General features: G+C 38.7%; 1 protein-coding gene across 2 annotated transcripts in view; it reads left to right on the top strand.

Annotated features, from left to right (window-relative positions):
• The first annotated feature begins 13,977 nt into the window (after positions 1–13,977).
• The window catches only part of sobpa (sine oculis binding protein homolog (Drosophila) a), a 96,854-nt gene continuing 87,891 nt past the window's right edge, over positions 13,978–22,940 (top strand). For both annotated transcript variants that reach the window (XM_088932011.1, XM_088932019.1), the window contains exon 1: positions 13,978–14,264. In XM_088932011.1, the coding sequence (XP_088788137.1) occupies positions 14,169–14,264 (96 nt within the window). In that variant the 5' untranslated portion in view covers positions 13,978–14,168. The remainder of the gene's footprint in view (positions 14,265–22,940) is intronic.

The following is a 22,940-nucleotide window of genomic DNA, read 5'->3' on the forward strand; positions in this document are numbered from 1 at the left end:
AAAGATTCTGTTTTGGTGACTGACAACGCCTCTAACATGGATGTTGCTGCACAGCTGGCTAAACTACACGTGAGGTGTTATGCCCACACACTGAATTTGGCCTCTCAGCGAGCGTTTAAAAAAAATGTATAGAAAAAAAATCGAGATGCATCGAGAATCGAATTATAATTGCATTGTGGCGCCCTGAATCAAAATTGAATCGAATCTTGAGGTGCCTAGAGATTCCCACCCCTGTTAAAAATTGACATTGGATACAGAATTTCCCAAAGAGATTAATTCACTGCTGTTTTTTTTGTAATTTTTTGTTTTCAAAATATTTTTGGACAATGAGTACGTTTCTATGTCAGTGAGTTTTATCAGGGTTGAATACCACAATCGTATAAGTATTATGGTGTTTCTTTTTTATAACTTGTGGTTTTTATATTTTTATTTGGGTATTATGAGTTTTATAACTGTTACCTAAACATGTTTCATTTAAGTTCCCATTTATTATTACTCTGGTTAAGCAGAAATCATCAACCAATTTACAATTGGCTCTAGTATAAACTACAAGTGGTTACGAACATGTAATTTAAATTTCTTCTACTTTATCATTGGATAAATGTAAAACTGTTGTGGAGCATTTGATTAATTGATTTAATTTGTTATTCTAATAATCATCTTATTAATTGTTGTTGGCAGATCATATCAGTGATAAGTCACCGGTGGAAGAAGAACGATGTATAAGATAAACAGCTTGTACAGTATGGGTATTTAGCTCTGAGAGCTCCTTAAACTGCTGAAGCATTTCATCTTGAGTGCTGCTTCAGAGTTTTCTGCTTGCAGATGTAAATAGCAGCATTGCTGGACAAAGGAATCTGAAAGACTGGCTTCAGAAATGCTTTCTGGGTTAATATTGCCCTTCTCTTTCAATCATTAAACATCTAGAGATAGTGGTTGTCTTTTTCAGATGGCTTATTTTGCTTAGTATACAAACATACTGTAGGACCATATTTTGAATGCACACTGCAGTGTGGTGTGGGGAAATATTTTCAGTCTTCCAATTTATAGCAAGTGTTCAGTTCCAGAAAGTGGTGTGAGAAGGATAGGATGACATGCCCTTACGGGAGCCCTGGAGAAGTTTATTCTGGCGGATTCTCGATGGGCCTCTGACTGAGGAGAACTGGGGGCCTCCATCTGCTCTCCTGGGCTCTTTCCTGGGAAAGCTAAAGGCTGTTGTTTGGAGTGAGGGCTATATGATCGTCTGGAACTCCCTAGTCAGGCATTCTATCTGCCTGAGTTTGCTCAAGTGGTGGCCCTGAGCAATCCTGGTTTTCACAGTTTGAATGAATTTCTCTTTGTTGAGTTTGGATTTCTTCTAACTTTGCCTTGTGTTGCTTTAACAAGAAAATACTTTAAAAAGTGTAACACTCTTTTACCAAGAGACAGAATGCTTGCCAGTTTCTAACCTGGCTTGTGAGATGGAGTGGCAAGGTTAGGAAAAAAAGGATGATAATTATCCCTGTGTTTGTAGCTGAGCTGATTTAAACAACAGCTGCTCTGTCCGCAGCTCTTAATAATGATTTTGCCTGATTCCGGATTGTGTTTTACGTATCAGGGCTTGACAATCAAATGTTTCTCTTGGGGGATGTCTGCTATGGAGCCTTTAAAACAGAAATATCAGTATTATTTAATGAAAATTTTAGTTTTGTTTAATCCTGGTGGTCATGTAATTGGGTTTTGTTGGTTTGGTTCAAAATGCTGCTTTGAATCTCTAGCAGATTTTGAATTGGTAAACTAGTCCAATTAAGTCAATAAAAAGTGTTGTTGGGCAATTAAGAGTACAATTAATTATTAAAGTATTGTAATTGCAGTACTTGCAGGTTTAAATGGAATGAAAAGCCGCAGAGACGGTGTCCACCCAAAAACAGGATTAGACTCTCCTGGTTTAGCTGTAACTATTTAAAGGAAGTTATGCTTTATAAAAATGTTACAGGAATAATGAGCCTGAGGATTACAAAACAAACACTAATGCAATGCGTCTGTCAATTGTCTGACATGTAAGGGAATGTTGTGTTAATTATTGTTATAAAAAAATTCCAGCCAAAAAAATTTAGCTTAAAATTGCATTTCAATGGTTCTGTGTTTATCGGTAGAAGTACTGCATATCAAAGGTACGTTCACAAGAAGACTTATTCCATAAATTACTTTCTATAGATATATATTTTTTATCTTGATATTATGGTTTATTGAATAAACCCCAAAATATTAGTTATTCTTTTGCATTGTTTAATCTCAGTAATAATAATCTGCATTCCAGGACTCTAGGCAAATTGCTCTGTTGTCAACTTTCTAGTGCCAAATATGCAGTATGCCCCTTTTTTATCCATATTTCAGAAGTATGTGTTGCATTCTGGAGTAAAGAGAATGTACAAGATGAGATGATTTTTTTCACTGAAATTGAGCCAAAGTACCTTGTTCTGTAGCTTTATTGGACTATTCCACTCACTAAGAAAGCTATACTCTCTATAGGACGTCCCACAAACAATGTTTGGCAATGTTTGTGCTGTTTTCATTCATGTGAAATATTTTATATGCTTTAATCAAATGATCTACATTTTTTTCTTAGTCACTATAAGGACACAACAGAGTAATGTAACCATGACAAAGCAGACATTTTGCTATAATGGTAGAATGGACTCCGTAAAATAGTCCACTTCCCCTTTAAATCAGCCAAACCTATCAGTTCATTTTACTGATTGACACTCTACCTTTGCACACAACATTGTGCAGTGGGGCACATCAGTAAAAGATTCAGAAATACTCAAACTCCATCTGCAGAAAAGCATTAAGAAGCACAGATACAACACCAGACATTAAAACATTAGCCATTAAGACATTGTTATACTGTATATTATAAATAAATCATTTTTAAATTTATCCTGCATGGTTAGGGAGTTTAAGGCTGGTGATAATACTTGAGGGATGCAGAAGCTTAAACGTGTTTGTTGCCACTAAATGGTTAATCTTCAGCACGCTAGCATCTTTCTCTACAATAATGCATTGATAGTACGGTATTATGTTAGTTATGTCATGTGTTTGCTTTTGTTTAGTCAAGTCCTTCAATTAAATTGCAGCTTTATGTCATTAATCTCAAATAACATTCTTACACATAGTCATTAAGAGCTATGAGGCTTAACAGGAAGGTTCAGAAGCATTTTATCCTTTTTGTCCTTTTAGTTACCATTCATAGACATAGACAAAACAAAAGTGGTTCAAATAAATAATGTTTTACACACAGAAGTCCTAAGCACATTTTTCATTCCAGTAGACATACAGGCTTGATGTGTTGATGGGGTCATACCCAGTTAATGTGACAACAGTATTGATCATGCCAGTTTTGTTTATTGTTGTTTATACAGTAGTTGGTAGTGTGATCCTGTCTTCTCCACTGAAACTGGATGGTTAGTTGCTGATACAACTTTGAGAGAAACTGCAGTCTTATGACAGGTTCATGAGGTGCTACTCAGTTTGCTAGATCCAGAATAACCATATCATATCTTCGTAATAAATCTTGTCTCTAACCCCAGAATAATCGGACAATAGGCAGTTATGTAAAAGCTGTCTTAAGATCCCCAATGCCCCAGGATTTTAACTAGAAGAGTCAATCTTACTTTATCTAGTTTTCTTTTATCTTAATCCATATTCTTCCTATTATTAATGATTTGATTCCATAATTATGTTTATGTGTCTGTTTTATAACTGCTTTATCCAGTACAGGGTCACAGGGGAGCCTGTGTAAAGATGAATGGCATAAAGTTTTTATCATTAACATTTTTTCTATTTATGTGGAACTGATGATCAAACAAACAGATTGGAACTCTAGCATATTAATTATCTTTCAGCAGATGGAAGTAAATTCAGGTGGTATACACAGTCGCATGCACACCATTCCTCCTGAATTTCCTTTTGCTTTCCAAACCAAGAAAGCTTAATTAATTGGAAAAATCTGCTATCTGTCACACAACCATTTCTAATTATATGATTTAGAATTATGACATCACTGTGCAGTCCCCTGGATGTTTAATGGAATTAATCAAAGAAAAGTACATTTATTAAAAAAAAAACACTGTTATTTAATTCTTAACATCTTTCTCCACCTAAAGGCAGTTTCCAGCTAAATTCAACACATAAACTTGTAAACTTTTCCTGTTTACATTCTGTCACTGGCATGATAGAACTCAAATGCTGTTGGCATAATGGAGACACTTTTATTCTGCGCTGAAGTAATGTGAGATTCTCATTCTTTGAAGAATTGAAAGTCGTGGAAAATTTGCTACAACAATGTATGTAGAAGCCAGACTTTTTGTTGCCAGAAAGGTAGTTTTGTTTCATCAGCTACATAACAGCTAAAATTGACTAGCAACACAAATCTGTTATGTTTTATTTTTTGAGAACTACAGTTTGAATTGCAATTGAATTGCAAAGGGTGAGGTCAAGACCTCAAAGTGACTATTGAACAACGTGGAAAACCATTATTTGCTATAGAAAAATTAAATTTAATATTAAACCAAGTATCAATAGACAGCTGAAATAATTATTGTCATAACCTCATGTTTGAGGACTCAGTTGTTGAAGACTACTGTATTAAAGAAATGGGTATTAAGGACTAATTGCTATAATGATCAATTAATGCTCAGAATTAATTACTTATAAAAAATATTTTCATATTCTGGAGTCTGTCTGTGTGCAAAAACTAATTTTTGTAATTAGCATTCATCCTACTTAAAGAGATAATTTTTAAATAGTATTTTTAAGTATTTATGATTCAAGTATTTTTAAGTAGCTGAGATGAACTTGAGTGTAAAAAATGCTCAAATGTGACAATACATGGCATGGGGTTTTTAGCACTGAGCTGTGGATGTTTCCGCAATTAATATGATTTCCTATTGCATTATTATTACTATTTCCTATTACATAACAGCTCTTTCTCTGGATTTAGTAAATCTATCCATCCAAACATGCACAAGCATCTATGGACTAGTCAGTAACCCTGTATTGACCCTATAGTTGGTGTGCTTTATCCTATACATCTATCCATTCAGATATTTTCAGAAAGTTGCTTCTTTCTATTAACGATTAAGGCAGACTGCAGCCCAACCCAGAATCATTGGGGACAAGGTGGGGCTACATCTAGGATGGGATGCCAGTCCATCACAGGGAATAGAATATCACATAACTCAGTCAGCATGTCTTGGGAGATAACAGGAAGTCAAAGCCGACATTGAAAGCCCACATAAACACAGGAGAACATGCAAACTCCACACAAAGAAAGGCACCTCAGTCTGGAATTGAACCAAAGAGTCAACGGTTACTGTGTGCGACTGTGCTGTCTTCAATACTTATTTCATTTCTGTTCATACACAATATTACACTATTCTCAGATCAATGCATAGTTTCCAGCAGAAATAGTAGGTTGTTCACTGGCATTTCCATTACTATTAATAATTGAAAGGTAAATCTAATTTTGCATACATGATCATCAAAACGTGTCTCGTTGGATGTATATAACCCAGCTGTATCTTGGAGTAGTGTTTACAGCATTGCATGGAAATCATAACACCTACAGTTGTGTCACAATCAAAAACCTGCACTTGTTTTCCTCGTACAACATTTTCTACACTATAAAAACAGAAGTCACCTTTGTAATCATTTCATTTTTCATAGTCATGCTCTCTGGAGTTGGGAATTTAAATTTAAATGAGAAAAACAAAACTTTGACTTTGAGTGTAAGGGCTAAAATGTGACATGCCATCTTTTTCTAACATCCTTTAGGACAGGATTAGAAATGAATCTCTAACATTAGATGAAGACATCCAACTATGGATGCATGATCAAATGCTGAGATTGTTTGATGAGAGACTTTTACAGCACAATTTGTCTTCTTTTGTGACAGTTAATGTCATTAAAATTATTATCATATTTTATAATGTTTATGCTTTGGAGAACGTGTCATTTAAATTATTTTCATTTTTTATTATGTTTATGCTTCTAGTTTTATTTGAATAGGGTTATCAAGGTGACCCCATAATTGTACTTGTTATGACCCACTTGCTACTTAGTGAAGTAACTAAAGCCTAGGGGGAAATAACACCATAACTAACAAGACCCACAGGTGCCAGATAAGTTCAACACTGTTTATTTCCAGCTCCGAAACAAAACTCCACAAATGGGTAGGGTGGAGACACAAACTTTAACAGGACAGAAACCGACATAAGAAAATTAAGAAAAAAAACATATATTCCCTTCTGATACAAGAACCAGGACATCTGAACCATCTGAAGGACAGCACCTCCTACACCAGAGTATTGCTAGTCACCCTATTGGGAGTACTGGATTCATTATCGTGCTCTAGAGGAGGAAAAAGGCCCGATTCTGGTCTATCAATAACACTTCAGCAGTCTGGTGAGATTCCAGTGAATGCAACAGAGGGACGAAGTTTGACGAGGCTTGTTTGGTGTTGCTCACCTACCTGAGGGAATGGCAACCTATTCATGAGGATGAGTCAACCCAAACCCCTCCTCAGTATTGTCAGGAAAGAGCCAGGAAGCTGTTGCAAGGCTATAGATGGGGTGACGAGAGGAATACGAGAGAGGTGTACAGTACAAAGGGAAGTTCAGAGGGCCATGTACTGTGTGTGTATATATATTATGTACTATACATACTGTACATGTACCTGTAGGAGGGTGGAAGTAAACGAGTTTAACCTTCATCCCAAATGTCTATTTAAAATCCATTTGAGGCAGCAATCTGGTTTTCATCAGTAGTCTCCAATGTCTACTGACCATGTCCTTAACTTCTGAATTTCTGACGTTTTGAATGTTTTTTTGTCTTAAATCCTCTCAGTTTGGCTTATACCTTCAACCCCTGTAACCCAAATGGAAAAAGAGGACCAATGTCACTGGATTCACATTAGTAAAAGGGTGTCTGGATGGTGAAAAAAACAAAACTAGCTCAGTTTTCCCTGTGTTTTCTTTCTGGTCACGTAAACTCTCTAAATTCAATATCATGTATTTCTGCTGTGACAAAAATATCGTTCCTGTGCAACATGCAGCATATTAAGGAACGATAACAATAAATCTGTAATTAAGTAACTGTGTTTCTGAATCTTACCTTTCACTTTTTTAGTTTTTAGATCAGTTATCCAGTCACGTCAAGTGTTTTTTCACCCTGGGCTCTCTCCTCGGGCTGAATGGCATTGTTATGTTAAATGTCGGATTTAAAGAGCTGTCACAAAGAGCATGTCATTAGCGAGGATAAAGTCTTTACGGTATATTGCCAGTCATCGTAATCCAGAGTGAATAGACAGAATGCTTGCAAGAGTTTATTGGGTCAGTAATTTTCTTATTTCCAATTTTGCCATAATCAACTGGAAAACTGCTAATTCTATGGCTGCATTACTCAAGAGTACAGACGGAAATATAAGTGCACAACCAGCCTAATTTGTGAAATACTATTCTCCTGCAGCATCCTTCTCATTTAGTACCTGAATCCAAAAATCCACAGCTTTTTTGTTTTTCCTCTGTAGTAGATTTTATGATCAGCAGTGGGAATCTAAATTTCCAAGATCACCGGTGTAAAGATTTAGCAAAGCACACTGAGTGACTCAAGGGCTTAAAGCCATCAATGATCATCCACATGACAATGATCTTGAGCTCGACTCTACAGTACCTACTTTGAATCCTCAACAGCACAAGTCACAGTCTTCTGTTTTTACCCTGAATAGCTGTTGGCCACTCAGTGCAGCACCCCCGCCCCGAACACACACAAACAGATTCAACAGTGGCACAAGGAAAAACAAAACATTTATTGTTTATTCACTTTTAGAATGTCATTTACAAAGCCCTCATCAGAGATTGGGAAGTATCTAGTGTTCAAAAATCTTATTAGAAGAGACTGCTTGAGTGCACTTGGGATCTGAACCAATAAGATTAACATCTTTAGAGCTGGAAAAAATGTTCCGTTGCAGGAAAGTCAAAGAAAATTGGGCCCTGTTTGTTTACAGGATCATTGTACATTTGAAGGAGATCCACGACTTTACAGCATCTGCCCTTCTATCTGCTTAGCATGAAGTGCAATTCAAGCTCATCCATCCCATTGAGATCCAAGCACTGAAATTGTAGATGGTCATCTTGATATGGACAGCTGTAATATTTTTAGAGGTTCAGTGCCACTTGTAAACTTTTATGTTTTGTCACTGAAGGCGACTGCTGTTGGAAAACCAAACGCCACTGCTTGCCAGCCACAGCATCTGTCGTTTGATCTATTACAAGCACATATTCTGAATCACCAATGTACTGTATGTAGGTGAGTCTCTGCATTTCAGTGTATATTACAGTGCTGATGAGTGCCTCATGTTTGATTCTGATAAGCTCTTAACACATTTTCAGACCATTCTCTAAGGTAATGTTGCTTGTATAATGGTATGGAACGAAAGCGACATTTTTCACTTTCCTTATTTTCTCCAAAACTGTTCCGATTTGTTAAATCTTAATCTTAAAATCATTTAAAAAAAGCTTCCAAATACTGCATACTTGTATTACTTTGAAGAAGAAAAAAATGAGCCTATCTATCATTTTGTTGCTAGTAGCTTACCGATAAGAAGATCTCATCCAGCTGTTTCTTGAAAAAAACTAGGGTTTGGGCTTCGACAACAGGTAGCTTGTTTTAGACCCCTATGAGCCTTTGTGTCCAAAAGTGCCTCTTGCTCTCAGATTTAAATGTGCTTTCCCATAGTTTCCATTTGTGCAGTCTGGTTTATGTTTCATTATTGAATCTGAAGGAGTCCACTAGGTTGACTTTGTCAATGCCTTTGAAGATTTTGAATACTTGATATACTCTGTCCCCTTGTAGTCTTCTATGTTCAAGAGTAAAAAGATTTAGTTCTTTTATCCTGTCAGTGGAGGACACCCCTTTGAGCCTGGGAATGTATCTTATTGCTCTTCTCTGGACGGATTCCAAAGCAGCAGTATCGTTTTTTTTGTAATGTGGTGACCAAATTGTATTCTAAATATGGTCTTGCTAATGAATTGTACAATTTTAACATAACATCCCTCGATTTAAGTTAAACGCTATGCTTTTTACATACTTTACCCATACATTATATTTGCCTTTTTATTGAATCTCCATGTTGTCTAGAAGAAATGAATGATATGTCACTATAAATATTTTCTTCAGGCTGTGTTTCTTATTTGTATCTATAGTAAATGTTTTTCTTATCTGTATGTAAAAACTCTGCATTTAATCCATTCATCCATTTCTAATGTTTTAGCCAATATGTGATTGCAGGAGAGCTGAAGCCTGTACTGGCAAGCAACAAGCACAAGGCAGGATACACCCTGGACTGGACTCCAGTCCATCACAGGGCACACACAGACACAGACAAGTGCACACTCACACCAGGGCCAATCTTCCCAGAAGGCAGTTAACCTTCCAGTGTGTTTTAGAACTGTCTGAGGAAATTGAAGCACCCGCAGGTAACCCATGCGAACATGGGGAGAACATACAACCTCCATGCAGAAATAACCTCAGGAATTGAAGGTAGGGCCACAGAGCTGCAAGGCAGCAATGCTTGCCACTATGCCACCATGCAGACATCTGCACTTAATGTCTGTGTTAAATGTCATGTGCTAGATATTCTCCCAGAATCGGAAGTCCTTTTGATTTTTTCTTGCAACTTCTACTGTGTTTCGTTAACCTCCTGTTTTGTATCATCTTCAAACCTTACTGTTTACCAACTAGACCAGAATCTAAATCATTATTAGAAATTAGGAAGAGCAGCGGCCTTTCTACTGTACTTATAACTATGGTACTTCACTAACGTCTTCATACCTATTTGAGCAATCACCCTTTAACTATTTGTTTTCTATCCAATAACCAATTCCAAATGAATGCATTTCCTCATTGCCTACCACCTGTTCTTTAAGAATTAATCTTTTTTGGGGAACTTTATCGAACACAAATGATGAATAGCTTTCTGATTGTCAGAAAATCTGACGCTGCTTTGAATTTATTATCGCTGTAATGTATTCACATAACTAAAAACATAGTTAAGCAAGACTTACCCTTTATAAATCATGACTATCCCTAAGAATCATATTGCCATACATTCTAATTATTGTTTCCATAATCTTGCATGTAATAGAATTAAGACTTACTTGTCTAGAGTTACTTGGTTTGTATAGTCATCCCTTTAATTGGTGAGCACTACATGACCAATGTTCAAGTCATTGGATATCACCTCTGGATTGAGTGACTATTAGAGGAGTTTTATTAACAGTTTGTGAATAACATTTCTTGTCTCCTAAAGTGCAGTTGGCAGAATATCATCAAGCCCTGGAGATTTAACTACTTCTATCAGTTATGTGCTAATATTACTTAACACAGAACTTTGTCTTTGCTCAGTCTGAGATATGTAGTTTACTTTCAGGACTTCCTTGGTAAGGATAGAATTTTCATTTTTTTTCAGTAATATAGTGCAATATTCATATGGACATCAGCCATTTCCCCTGTCATTGTCTACAACTTTCAAAAGTAATTTAATTTCTGTAAAATAATATTATATACAGTGAACACGTAAAACAAAGCAAGCTATATTTCCAGCTATGTGTTAAGTTACACTATGACTTAAGTTACACTAAAAATGAGTCAGTTTCTCAAACATTTTCTCCACACATTTTGAGAGCTGAAAACCAGTGTGACACTACAAAGCTATACATACAGTATGTATCACGGCAAAGCACATAATGAAAGGGCCTTGTTTTCCCATCATAAGTGCATAAGTTCATAAGATCATAAGTTAGTCATTAATGCACTAAAGCTACTGATTTCATAAACATAATTCTTTTAACTTGTATAATAAAGTAAACGTTTACCGTTTAGATTTTAAGTGCACAGTGTTTTATCTCTTCAGATCTTGGGTCATCACAGAGCAAAGAAAAAACACTGTATTGCATTTCCCCTGTTGTTAATACTGCTTTGTGTGTTTGCAAAAGTGTAACAAACTGGCATCTGTAAACCTTAGGGGGAAAGGCAGTATGCCTACTTTTATATTAACCTTTATATACTGTATATTCCCAACGGATATTGTACTGCTTTCCATATTTCGCTCACTTATGCCATGTCTAAAAATGTGACTGGGAGAGTGCTTGAAGACGAGGTACCTGAGGTTGTTATAGGTTGCCAGCGAGGGCCAGTGGCTATAAAATGAAGTTGCCGAGTAATGATGTGATTAACTGACTCCTTCTCCTTATGCTCCTGATGATATAAAATTAAAAGTGCTTAATGGGTGTTATAATATCAATTTATTTTGTTGTCATATTAAAGCAATGGGAATGTCCAATTAGGGCAATATATATGATGTGATAATACTGTACTTTATTGTCGGATTTCCCAGAAATTTGTCTTGCAGCTATGTGTTACACAAAGTGTGACTTACTGTACAAACAGTACAAGGAAACATGACATTTCATAAACTCTGGGTGGCACAGTGGTGCAGTGGTTAGCATTATTGCCTTGCAGCAGTCGGACCCTGAGTTCAGTTCCTGACCTGGGGTGCTATTAGTGTGGAATTTTTAGTGTATGTTCTCCCTGAATTCGTGGGGGTTTTCTCCCGTAGTCCAAAAACATACTGGGAAGATAATTGGATTTTGGGAAAGCTGGCCCTAGTGTGAGTGTGTACATGTCTGTATTTTGTTTGTTTGCCCTGCAATGGACTGGCGTCCTGCTCAGGGCATACCCTGCCTTGCCAGAATAGGCTTCAGCTCCCCCAAGAGCCTGAATTGGAAGAAGCAGTTAGAAAATAAAATATATTATATGGGTGACTGGAAGAAAATATTTGACTGCTTTGATTGTTGACTTTTGTGTATATATATATATCTCATAAGATTTTCACACCTGTGCCATGGTTTTACTGCAACGGAACATTTTTTCCAGCTCTAAAGATGTTAATCTTATTGGTTCAGATCCCAAGTGCACTCAAAGCAATCAAAAAGAAGGACCTGATGAAGGCTCTTCTGTGCCAAAATGCTGACAGTCAAATAAATCAGATTCAAGAATGTATGTAAGGGTGCAGTGAGCCAGTTAGAGAAGTGGCTTCACCCCTCTGGAAGTGTAAAACTTCAGCAGAGGTGCTGGACTTATGGCACAGTAGAATTTTTTGCCAAATTGGACAGTGGTGCTGTGTGGCTCTGGACCTGCTAGGCACAGTGATCGAACCCTGGCAGGGTCAGAGCAGTGCTGTACTTGACACTGGTACCATATACTATACACTTATCCTGCACTGAAGGGCCCAGACTTTTGTAGTGGTGGAGCTAACCACTGTCTAGGGAGTGGCAGTGGTGATTAGTAGATTAATAGACACGATCAAAGCATACAAGAGACAGGGATCGAATTCTGGCAGGCTGAGCTGCACTTGTGAATGCGCATCCTGCATTTTTAAGGGTTTCTGCTTATTTCCTTTGGACTGCACCTCATTTTTTTTTGTCTGTTTTTAAATTTACTGTGTTTGATCATGGATTTTCTGTAGATTCCTATGATTCCACTACACTTTGCTCAATTTTATGATCACTTTGGGTCCTGACTCCAAGTGTGAGAACTTTTGCTTTACACTGCAACCTATGTGAAGCAATATTCCTGTTTTTAAAGTTTACTGCAACCCACTGTGTGCTCCCTCTCCTTTGGGTCACATTCTTCCAATGGCAGTCAAAGACTATGAATAAAATATTAATTGCTTACACTTATATAGCGCTTTTCTAGACACTCCGCTCACAGCACTGTGCAGGTAATGGGGAGAATGTGTAGCTCCCACCTGGATGATGCAACGGCAGCCATAGTGCGCCAGAACGATCACCACACACCAGCTATCAGTGGGGACGAGAGTAATGAAGACAGTTCATAGATGGGGATTATTAGGAGGTCATAATTGATAAAGACCAGGAGGGAAATTTAGCTAGGACACTGGAGTTAACACCACTTTTTTTTTTCTTTTTGAGAAACACCCTGGGATTTTTAATGGCCATGAAGAATCAGGACCACAGTTTTACATCTCATCGGAATGATGGCACCTTTCTACAGTATAGTGTCCCCGTCACTATACTGGGGCATTGGGATCCACATGGACTGTAGGGTGAGTACCTCCTACTGGCCCCACTAACACCTCTTCCAGCAGCAACCCTAGCTTTCGCAACAGGTCTCCTCTGCAGGTACTGTCCAGGCTCACACCTGCTGAGCTTCTGTGGGTTGCAAGTTGTGAGTTACAGGGTGATATATCTGCTGTCTTAAAAAATGTCAGTTTTGCTTTTTGTACCACAGCTGTACAGTAAGATTATTTCTGAACATATCTTTTATGAGTGAAAAACGAAGTCATTTCAGTGGACGAAGACAAACCAAGACCTGCAAATTATTTTAGCTTTTCCGATTACATTCCAGAGACGCAGGTGGTAATGAGAACCTCAGTCGGATTTGCTGAATGAATGGTTGAGAAAACCTTTTTTTAAAAATGAAGCACTGTTAAGAAACAAGAACATTAAAAAAAATAAGAATGTGCTTCAATCAAAATGAAACACACGCAGATGCACTAGTGAAGCACAGGTGGTATTTTTCATGGTGGGCATCACAGGGATGTAGGGTACCTCAGAAAAAAAACACATTAATCTTTTTTTTCTGCTTCAAGAAAGAGACATTTCGCTGTGCCCAAGCTGATGCGACAGAGATGGAACCGAGTTAATTGGATTCAGGGATTAGTTCCATTCACACAAAGTGAGCGGCAGTCTTCAGAGCACATGGTGTCAAAATGAAAATGTATCTGTGGAGAATTGGGAGGAAATAGCCTTCCTGGTATCAGCGCCTCATATAGGGTTACAGCAGAAGCCCCTCCCCTCTGTCTGGGTTTGTTCTAAACCCCTCGGCTGCTGCACACAAGGAGCTCACACCAACTCACATACAGACTGGGAAAAAAGAGACAGAAGATGGCTGACTCAGCTGGGCATCAGGAACCTTCACTGGCATCATCAGCTTCACCCAGGCTATCCTCGCGAATGACAGCGGCTCTTCTTTACCTTTAGAACACCCCCGCCTGTCTCCCATTCGGGCAGCCCCTATCGCAAATATTGACAGAAATAACAAAAAAAATGGCAGAGATGGAGAAAGAAGGCAGACCACCAGAAAATAAAAGAAGCAGAAAACCGGCTCACCCAGTGAAACGAGAAATAAACGAGGAAATGAAGGTAGGTTCAGGTTTACTGCCCTAGCGCTCGCTTTTAATTTGCGTAGAAACAAACGGAATTCTGAAAAGGCTCGCTTGTCATTTTCGTGGATGCACTTAGCGCGACTCAGCTCCGCCTCCAGGGATGAAAACAGACACGAATTCAGTCTGCAATTCGGAAAATTGACGAACTTTGATTTTTCATATATACATTGATGTGATTTCTTATTATTTCAGTTTCGTCGGCACTTACACCTGTGTACTTTCTTTATGAAAGTCCAATATTTTTCGTTTTTCCTGCTCAACATGCCTTTCACGAGGTTCGCTCGCCACTGAAGTACCTTCATGTAGCCAACGTATAAGTTGAATGGTGAGACATTTTCCCTTACTGTACGGCACAACACGCTCTGGCTCCTTTTCCGAAAAAAAGAGCGTTTTGGTAATTAATTCTAATGAAAAATTCAGAATATGTACATACGAAAACTATATATAAGAGCCACATGTTTTCAAAGCATTTTTCACTTTTTTTGTAGAAAATCCAGTGGTAGGTCAGGCGTAAGTATAAAAATACCCTCATAATAGAAAAAAGCCTGGAATTACTATGTCAAACATTCTTCGATATTCTGTTTTAAGCACGGCGGCACCGACATAGCTGAAGAGCTGCTGTGCACGGTGAGTAAGCGATGCCAGCCCAGCTGTGCTCGACCAGAAGTGCTGTAGGCTGGCATTCCAGATGTGCCTTGTAGAGTGCACGCGCCGCACAACAGCACTTTGTTTCTTAGGAGTGTAAAACGTATACATGTGCCAACGACACTTGAGTTCTGACATGGATCCTTTGTGTATTTGAAACATAGCTAAACATTTTCCTCGGATTTTGGCAGTAAAATATAGCGTCTTTGTGCTGTTGTTCATGTGCTAATTATTTGTGTACATACTGTTACAAGACGTTTCAAGGGTGGAGTGTCTTTTTTTCCAAGACGATTATCGAAGCATTTATTCGTAACGTCGCTCTATTTTCAGGGATATTCTCATTCAAAGAAACTTGTGTGCAATGCAGATGATGAGGCCGATTGTTAAATGAGCTGGATTGAATAAAATGCAACCCAATAAACGCGTTATTGAAATAGAAATTAAAGAGCGACGAATCTCCGGTGCACGTTTGCAATCGAGGATCGTGATGCCAGACTCCAAGGTATTCACCGTTTAACATCTTCACGTGTTTTACTGGATATTTTAAGACACCTGCCAACACTAGCCACTAGAATGGTTTATCTACGTTGAATAATCTAATAGGATGTCGAAATTCCCCTTGAAGGCAAATTTTAGCCTTAAGCCTTCTACTTACATCGACGCATAAACTCTGTGAGCGGTAGATGTTCCATGTAGATTTTTGCATTATTTTAGTGGCATTTGTTGACTTTGTATTTTGCAATGGATGTTGAAAACAAGCCGAAAATCCATTATTAATTAATTACTGTTTCCTTCGGGTGCTGAAACGCCGTCAGTTTGGTGTGTTAGGGTCTCGGTTTAGAAGAACGAAACACCGTGAAGCATACAGACAACAAAGAAAACAGATTCATAAACATGTATATTACAAATAATGCTTTTAAACATCATAGTAGTACAGTAGTAAAAAAAGACGAATGGCGAGTGTTTTGTAAGACAGCCCCTGTGCACTCCCTTATGTGAGGAAATGTGGGTTGTGTGTAAACTATATGGATTGCAGCTTTTGGTATCCACGGGGTTTAGAATTACAAATTAACTAATTTTAATCAAAACATGTGAAATGTTATCCTTGCTTGATATAAAGGCTGACTGTGCTGGTTCTGCTGGGTTTGTTTTGTTTACTTTGGCCGCAGGCGCACTCGGCGGTTTGGGAGATAGTTGTTCTTCTATAACAGATGTTTGTCTGAACTGCCGAGAAGAAACAAAAACAACATTGTGTGAAAGGGAAAAATTACACAATCTTTTACTAATGCGATAATAGTAATTAAAAAGACATGGAATTAAGCCTGGAAAGCGATCTTACTTTTTATGAATACCTTAGTGATTCCAAAGTCTCAAACCTCATCTCAACGGTTTAGCAGGCAGCACGAAAACTTGTGTGGAGTACCGTAGCTATGCACGAGGTAATCTTTTATGAATGCGTTCAAGCAACAATGCCATGAACTCAGATAAAATATTTATTTTACATACCTGCAGTGCAGTCGATAAAAGTAAGCAATTACATTTTTACCACTTTTCTGTTTTATATTTCTGATTTCTCATCTAGTGTGCATTGTACTGTATAGTGTACAGTACGTGTTCGATTTGATGTGTCCAGTATTACCGAACATTAAGACTATCTTAGTGAGGTATGACTTTGTTGTATATGAAGACTTTGGAACATATATTCTTGTCAGTTTATGGGTTATAATTAGTACTACCGTGTAGGTCCCGATATATTGGGTATGCTGAGGGAAGCGTCAGTACTGTATGTACTGTACCACCTTCAGCCTTTAGGTTAAGGGATGTTCCCGAGTGGTTTTGCAATGCGCATATGTATTTCTGTGGATGTTGTTCGACAACATCAGTGTGGTTTACTGCATTGTCTTCTGTTGTACTGTACAGTGTGTAGCCATTGGGTTGTGAACAGTATTTACTGTATTTTAATAGGTTGGATTTGGGTTCTTTATTTCCCAGTCTGTATACCAATGTCACCTTTTTCATGTGTAATTAGAGCGGGGTTGTCTTTCTCAAGCAGGCAACGTTTGAAAAAGCGTTTTTTAAAAAAAAAAAGACAGATCTGAACACCTGCTTTAGAGGAAAAACAAAAGATTCAAGAGGTATCACTCTTGTCAGATTTGTGCAGCAGTTGCAAGTCATAATTAACGCTTTATTCATAGTGAATAAGCATCTCACTGAAAAGCTACCAGGGGAAAACTCCAGCAGTTGACAAGAGGGAAGGGCTTAAATGCATTAACTTCTGGCTCCTAGGCATTATTCATAGACATGTCACCAGCTATAAGTGCATCTTGAAACACTTGAGGGACAAAATTCCCTCCACATTTGCAGGGCTCTTTATTGATTAAAGATTCATTGGACATGGTTATTTCAAATCAATAGAAACATTTTTAACTGACGAATCCAGCTGTCTGCTTGTAGTTCAGTCCAGTTACTGTATGTGCATTCTCTGGACATTCCAAGGCTCGGCTACTCCACTTCAATAATGGGAAGAGTAGCCTGACCAGTCTTTTGTTTTGTAATCAGATAGTGTGTTAAAGGAAAGCAACGGCGCAATGTCATCACTCTTACTTAAAACCTTTCTGAAATAAAAGAGCAAATGTGTTCATGGACTGGCAGCTAAGAGGAGGATAACTGAGAGAGACTTTGGAAAATTTGCTGTTGTAGCCTATCCTGAGCTGAGTCTCTGGTTTTGGAAAAAGCAGTGATATGACAGAGACTGATTTCCACAGAGGCAATAGAGAGCCTGATTCAGTGCATTCTGTTAGAAGACTGTCCTGTGCATCATCTGAGTCTGGATTCAGTGTTCTCCCTAAAGAGACACAGCCTGCGAGCCGCAGCACCACAGACACAACCAGTCCAGGGGCAGGGAAGATCAGGGATGAAATGAATCTGTGCCATTATCAAATAGCTCTGCATTGTTTCAGGTTCCGCACATAGCTACAAAGTCCCAGACAGCAGAAAAATATATATATATATAAAAAAGGATTGAAACAGTTATGATTTTTTTTCTTTTCCTTATTTGAAAAAAAAGAACACAATGTGCCCTTGTGAGGGATCATACCTAGAAAAGCTAAACAGTCTGACTGTTTCCTTCATCTGAACTGCTTTCATCTGGACCAGTGTAAAATAAGCCATGGTAAGTAATCAGGGTAAAGCAGAGAGAAAGGAATGTATACAGCAATAGGCAGCCTAAGCTGTAAAAACTGAAACCTGAGCAGCAGTAGGGGATCAGATATCAAGGCTGTAAGGTAGGGGAAATGAAAGAGATGCAGGGGAGGGTGAGGGGGAATGGAAAAGTCGGCTTGGAAAGTGTTGGGAGTAGGAGGAGGGCCCCCTCAGGGAAACTTGGCTAAGGATTAGGGAATTTTATCATGGTGTACAGTGACCTACTCAGATTTCTGCCCACATTGGATCAGATTGCTTTTTCTCTGCTTGCAGAAAGAAAGTGATTGCCGGAGTGATTTCTTCTTTTTTTTTCCACTAAGGGTAATAAAAAGGCCATCCTTTTTCTGAAATCTTCATAAGTATTAAGTTTTCCATTTTAAACATGGCATTTGCGTTTCTCGTTTCTTGTCTTGAATGGACCATAAAATTGCATTACCAAGTGGGCTTTCCTGTTTTGACTTAGCTGTGCGATAAAAAAAGAAACAAAACACATACTTATTCAATATTGAGAGCACAAGAGCCGATCTGTTGGTATGTGTGGTTTGCGATGTTACATTGGCGCAGTTGTTGTGGACCTATTAGTCTGCATAGTTAAGAGCTGATACTGCTTTCTGTTTGTATTGCCCAGATCATCATTTGTCCTTTTCTCCCCAAGTCCTGTTTTATGTAAGTGACAGTGGACCAAATTTAAATTGGACACAGTGCTGTGCTGTTGCTCAGATGAGAGGAGGAAAGTACCCGAGTTGCAGAGTTGTGTTTTGAGAATGCAATGCTAGAAAATAATCTGGGGTGTACAATTTACTGTATTAATTACTGTATTAATACTGAGAGTTTGTTTTACTTCACCTCCCCATTGCTTTTTACATTTTGTGCTCTTCAGTGCTGCAGAGAAAAACACACATCAGTTGCTCTTGCAGTATATATTGCCTGGTGTGCAAGCTGTACATGTGTGTGTTCTTTGGGTTTACAGTAAAGATCCCTTTGGGACTCCCTGTTTATCCACATGCACATACCTTAGGTGCTGAATCACTGCATTGTCTTGGAAACATCGAATCAGTCCGTGGTAGCACATAGCTGTCAGCCAGACAATTTTTTGACACAGTTATTTAATCTATTTCTGTTCTGAAGCCCAGGATTTTCTGAATCTTATAGTTTTACTTTTTTTTTCGGTGAGTTCCGGTATGAATACTTTGTTCCTGTAATTCCTGACAACAGCTTTATTTGTCAAACTGAATCCTTTCTGTTTTAAAGCTTTGATACTGTATGTCACCTGCTTGTGGTGCTCCGCTGTCATCTAACCCAGCCCCGTTTGGCATTTGACAAAATAATTTTGCAGAATATAATCGAGTAAGTGGATGGTGTGGTGGCATCGCAGTAGTACTGCTCTCTGATAGCTCCTGGATCCCGGGTTCAAATCCTGTCATGGGCTCCCTGTGTTTGTATGGCTTTCTCTGAGCAATCTAGTTGCTTCCCACCTCTCAAAGACATGATTGATTGGCTATTCAAATTTGTTTCTTTCTCTGAGACCCTGTCATGGACTGGCATCTCATTCAGGGCAAGAGTGGTAATTGTTCTCTCACTGCCAGCTAGGCTGGGCACTTAGAGTGCTTGTGATTCAGGACAAGCAGATTTCTGATGATGGATCGATAGTCCATAAGATAACAGATTCACTGTGAGCTTTTCTTTTAATGACTGTGTTGAAATAAATGTATGCTTTATAAAGACAAAGGTTCCTAATTGTCCTTAATTCTCCAAAAGCACTGTTGCTAGTCTGTCTTTTGCAAGATTTTGTAAGGAGGCATTGCAGGTATATTAGTATTTGATTATTGTAAAATGACTGTGAAATTGTCTGTGATTACGTGGTTATACAGAAATAAAAAAATTCCAACCAGTTGCATACATTTCCGTTTAAATACAAAACATATCCCGCTCATTAAACAGACGTTTTTCAAATGAAAATAAATACACACAGCTGGGGGCCGCATGGTAGCTCACTGGTTAGCACTGCTACCTGACAACGCCGGGGCCCTGTGTTCAGTTCCAGAGAACATCGCTATCTATGTGGAGTTTGCATGTTCTCCCTCACCCTGTGTTCACGCAAGTTTCCCCCAGGCACTCAGGATTCCTCCCTCAGTCCAAAGAGCTACCGGTAGGTAAATTGACTTTGGGGAAAAATCAGCCCTGGTGTGAGTGCATATGTGTTTGTGCCTGAGTGTGCCCTGCGATGGACCAGCATCCCGTCCAGGGTGTATCTTGCCAGGTGCCTTTGCTCTGACTCCCCCACAACCCTGACCTGGGAGAAGCAGTTAGAAAATGTATGGATGGACAGGCAGCTGGTATCTGTGATTTTCATTCCAATGACTATACAGGATTCTCTAAACGTAAATACAGACTTTGCCAAATGTAATGAAGGAAAAGTATTTTTGATAAATAGAATTGCTGAATGAAGAGGAATGGTTAAGATTAAATCATAAGTAATACAATTTATTGGCTCATGACATGAAGTAAAAAATCCTGTTTACTTTAATCCACTTCATATGTATTAATGCTTGGGCCACGTAACATGGTTTAAAGGCACTACCTTGATACTGTGCATGTAAATTAAAAGAGACGCCAGAGCCGAGCCTTTCTACACAGTTGTGTGCTCTGACGGATTTGTGAGTTTTCCTCTGGTATGGCAAAGGGAGCCGCAGCCTGAAGAGGGAGACTGATTGGGAGTTGCTCTTTGGTGTTTCCCTAATGCACAAGGGTGGTTTCACTTTGCTAGAGCTCTGCTAAGCTCTGCCCCTGCTGTCTCTGGTGACAGCAGGGACATTTTACTGCTGTTCGGTGCCAGTAGAGTTCCCCTTCACCTTGTCATACCTCAGGGCTAACGTCTTCCTGACTGTTGCCAAAATCCCAAAGTGAGCTTTCGGTAGTGCATTTCTACGTCAGTCTCTGTGAGAGGAGTGACGTATCCTTCAACGGTGTCGTTTTGGTACAAGCAGCTCTGTATCATCGGCCTCTTTGCATAGATCTCTTCCAGTTGTGATATCTGGGGATGGACATTAATATAGATTGTGTTCCAGCTATTGTCCAAGGTTTCCTCACTCCATTCTATCTGTTCTTAGTGCACGGTGTAAAATGTCAAGGGGGTTGTGACCCTGTTAGTTGTGCAGCATGATGAATACACCTTGTCTCGACACTAGCCAAACCATCATCTTTGTCACAGGAAGCAAGCTGCTGACCTACGGCTAAGGTGAGCGCCTATGATCGGTGAAGATTGGGCTTCACTGGACATGCCTGTCACGCCTGACACACTGATAAAGATGCACACTCGAAACTGGAGTCTGTAGTTTCACAAGAGGACGGTTTTCTGGCATGCGTTTTCATTTAAAAGTTTACACATTTGAATATATAAAAACAAAAATGTTGTTGTATGGTTATGTGAGAATTTGAGTTATGAAAACAAAGCGGGAACAAGCAGTGGCCTTTAACACTGAGCCTGCGCACTTTTGATTTTGCTGTTCTGAAACGAGAGGTACTAGAGTATGCGTTGGCTGCAAGCCTGTTCATATCTTTCAATGAATTCAAGTGTACAGAGGATTATGCTGATTATAAATTGTAATACAGATTAACGAATTATGGCTTTATGTTTTTTTCACACTTTTTGTGGTTCGCCAAAATGAATATCCTTAGAACACTTTAGTGTTTACAGGATTAGGAAGTGCTAAACTGAATGTTCCAGTTTATGTCATCCTAAATAGAAAAACTATTTGGAGTACTGAATTGAAAATTTGGGTTCCAAGGGAAGAGTGCCACCTACTGGTCTACCAACCCAATTTACAGCATCAACCTGATTTTAGACCTTTTCTTAGAAGGTTTCGATGTTCTAGGTTTAGACCTTAGAAGTCTGCGTTTTCAGTAATACCTTGACGCAGTTTTGTTTAGCTTCCGATGTCCAATGATGAAAATTGTACTAATGTGCCTTGTAGTATATGTATATCTTACCACTGATTCCTTGACACTTCGCAGTACAAGACAGATCTGTATTACCCTGTCCAACAGCATCACATACTGAGTGCTGAATATCTGCAGAAATATTGGAGTCTAGTAATCATAGCATGTGAGGGCTATAGGTTTTAGTACTGAACCAGATCAAAATTGAGAATGGCCAGTTCAGTATTTTAGATGTTTTAATTTTCTGAATATTCGGAGGCCTGAAAAAAATCAATGGGTCCAGAAATGTGCAACATTCCAATAATTTCACTGGACCACTGCATTGACTGACAGATGCACCTCTTTAAACAGGTTCCTGTAAGGTGTGTAAGGAACACAAGCAACACAGGCAAGCCTCGAAACCTTTGAAATCCAAAGATGATCCACACAGAGACTGAGAGTGAGAAATAGCTTGTGCTTCTGTACTCTAATTATGCTTTGGCTTATAACTTGGCATCTGTGAAGAGATAACATCTGCTTTATAAATAAATCAAATACATTATTGAAACAGTTGGCTGACACAGCCTTCCATTTCCTGAAGAACTGAAAAATAAATGCGATATCATTCCCATCTCCGACTCTTGGTCAGTACCAGTCAGTACCGTGTTTTAGGTTTGGTGGTGGTGATTGGTGGGATGCAGTTAACATTTGTGTCTTTCACTTCACTGTCAGGCATGCCGTTAATAATGGCCTGCATTTGTAATGTTTGTTTATAGTGAAATTCTGCTTGTTTTTTAACAATTCCTAAAGTCTACCATGTGAAAATCTTTCCTTTAGGTAGCTGTGAAATTTTGCTGATATCCAGTCCTTTAAACATGATGCATTTCTC

The sequence above is a fragment of the Atractosteus spatula genome, chromosome 2 (genome assembly GCF_055471065.1).
Source record: "Atractosteus spatula isolate fAtrSpa1 chromosome 2, fAtrSpa1.hap1, whole genome shotgun sequence".
NCBI lineage: Eukaryota > Metazoa > Chordata > Actinopteri > Semionotiformes > Lepisosteidae > Atractosteus > Atractosteus spatula.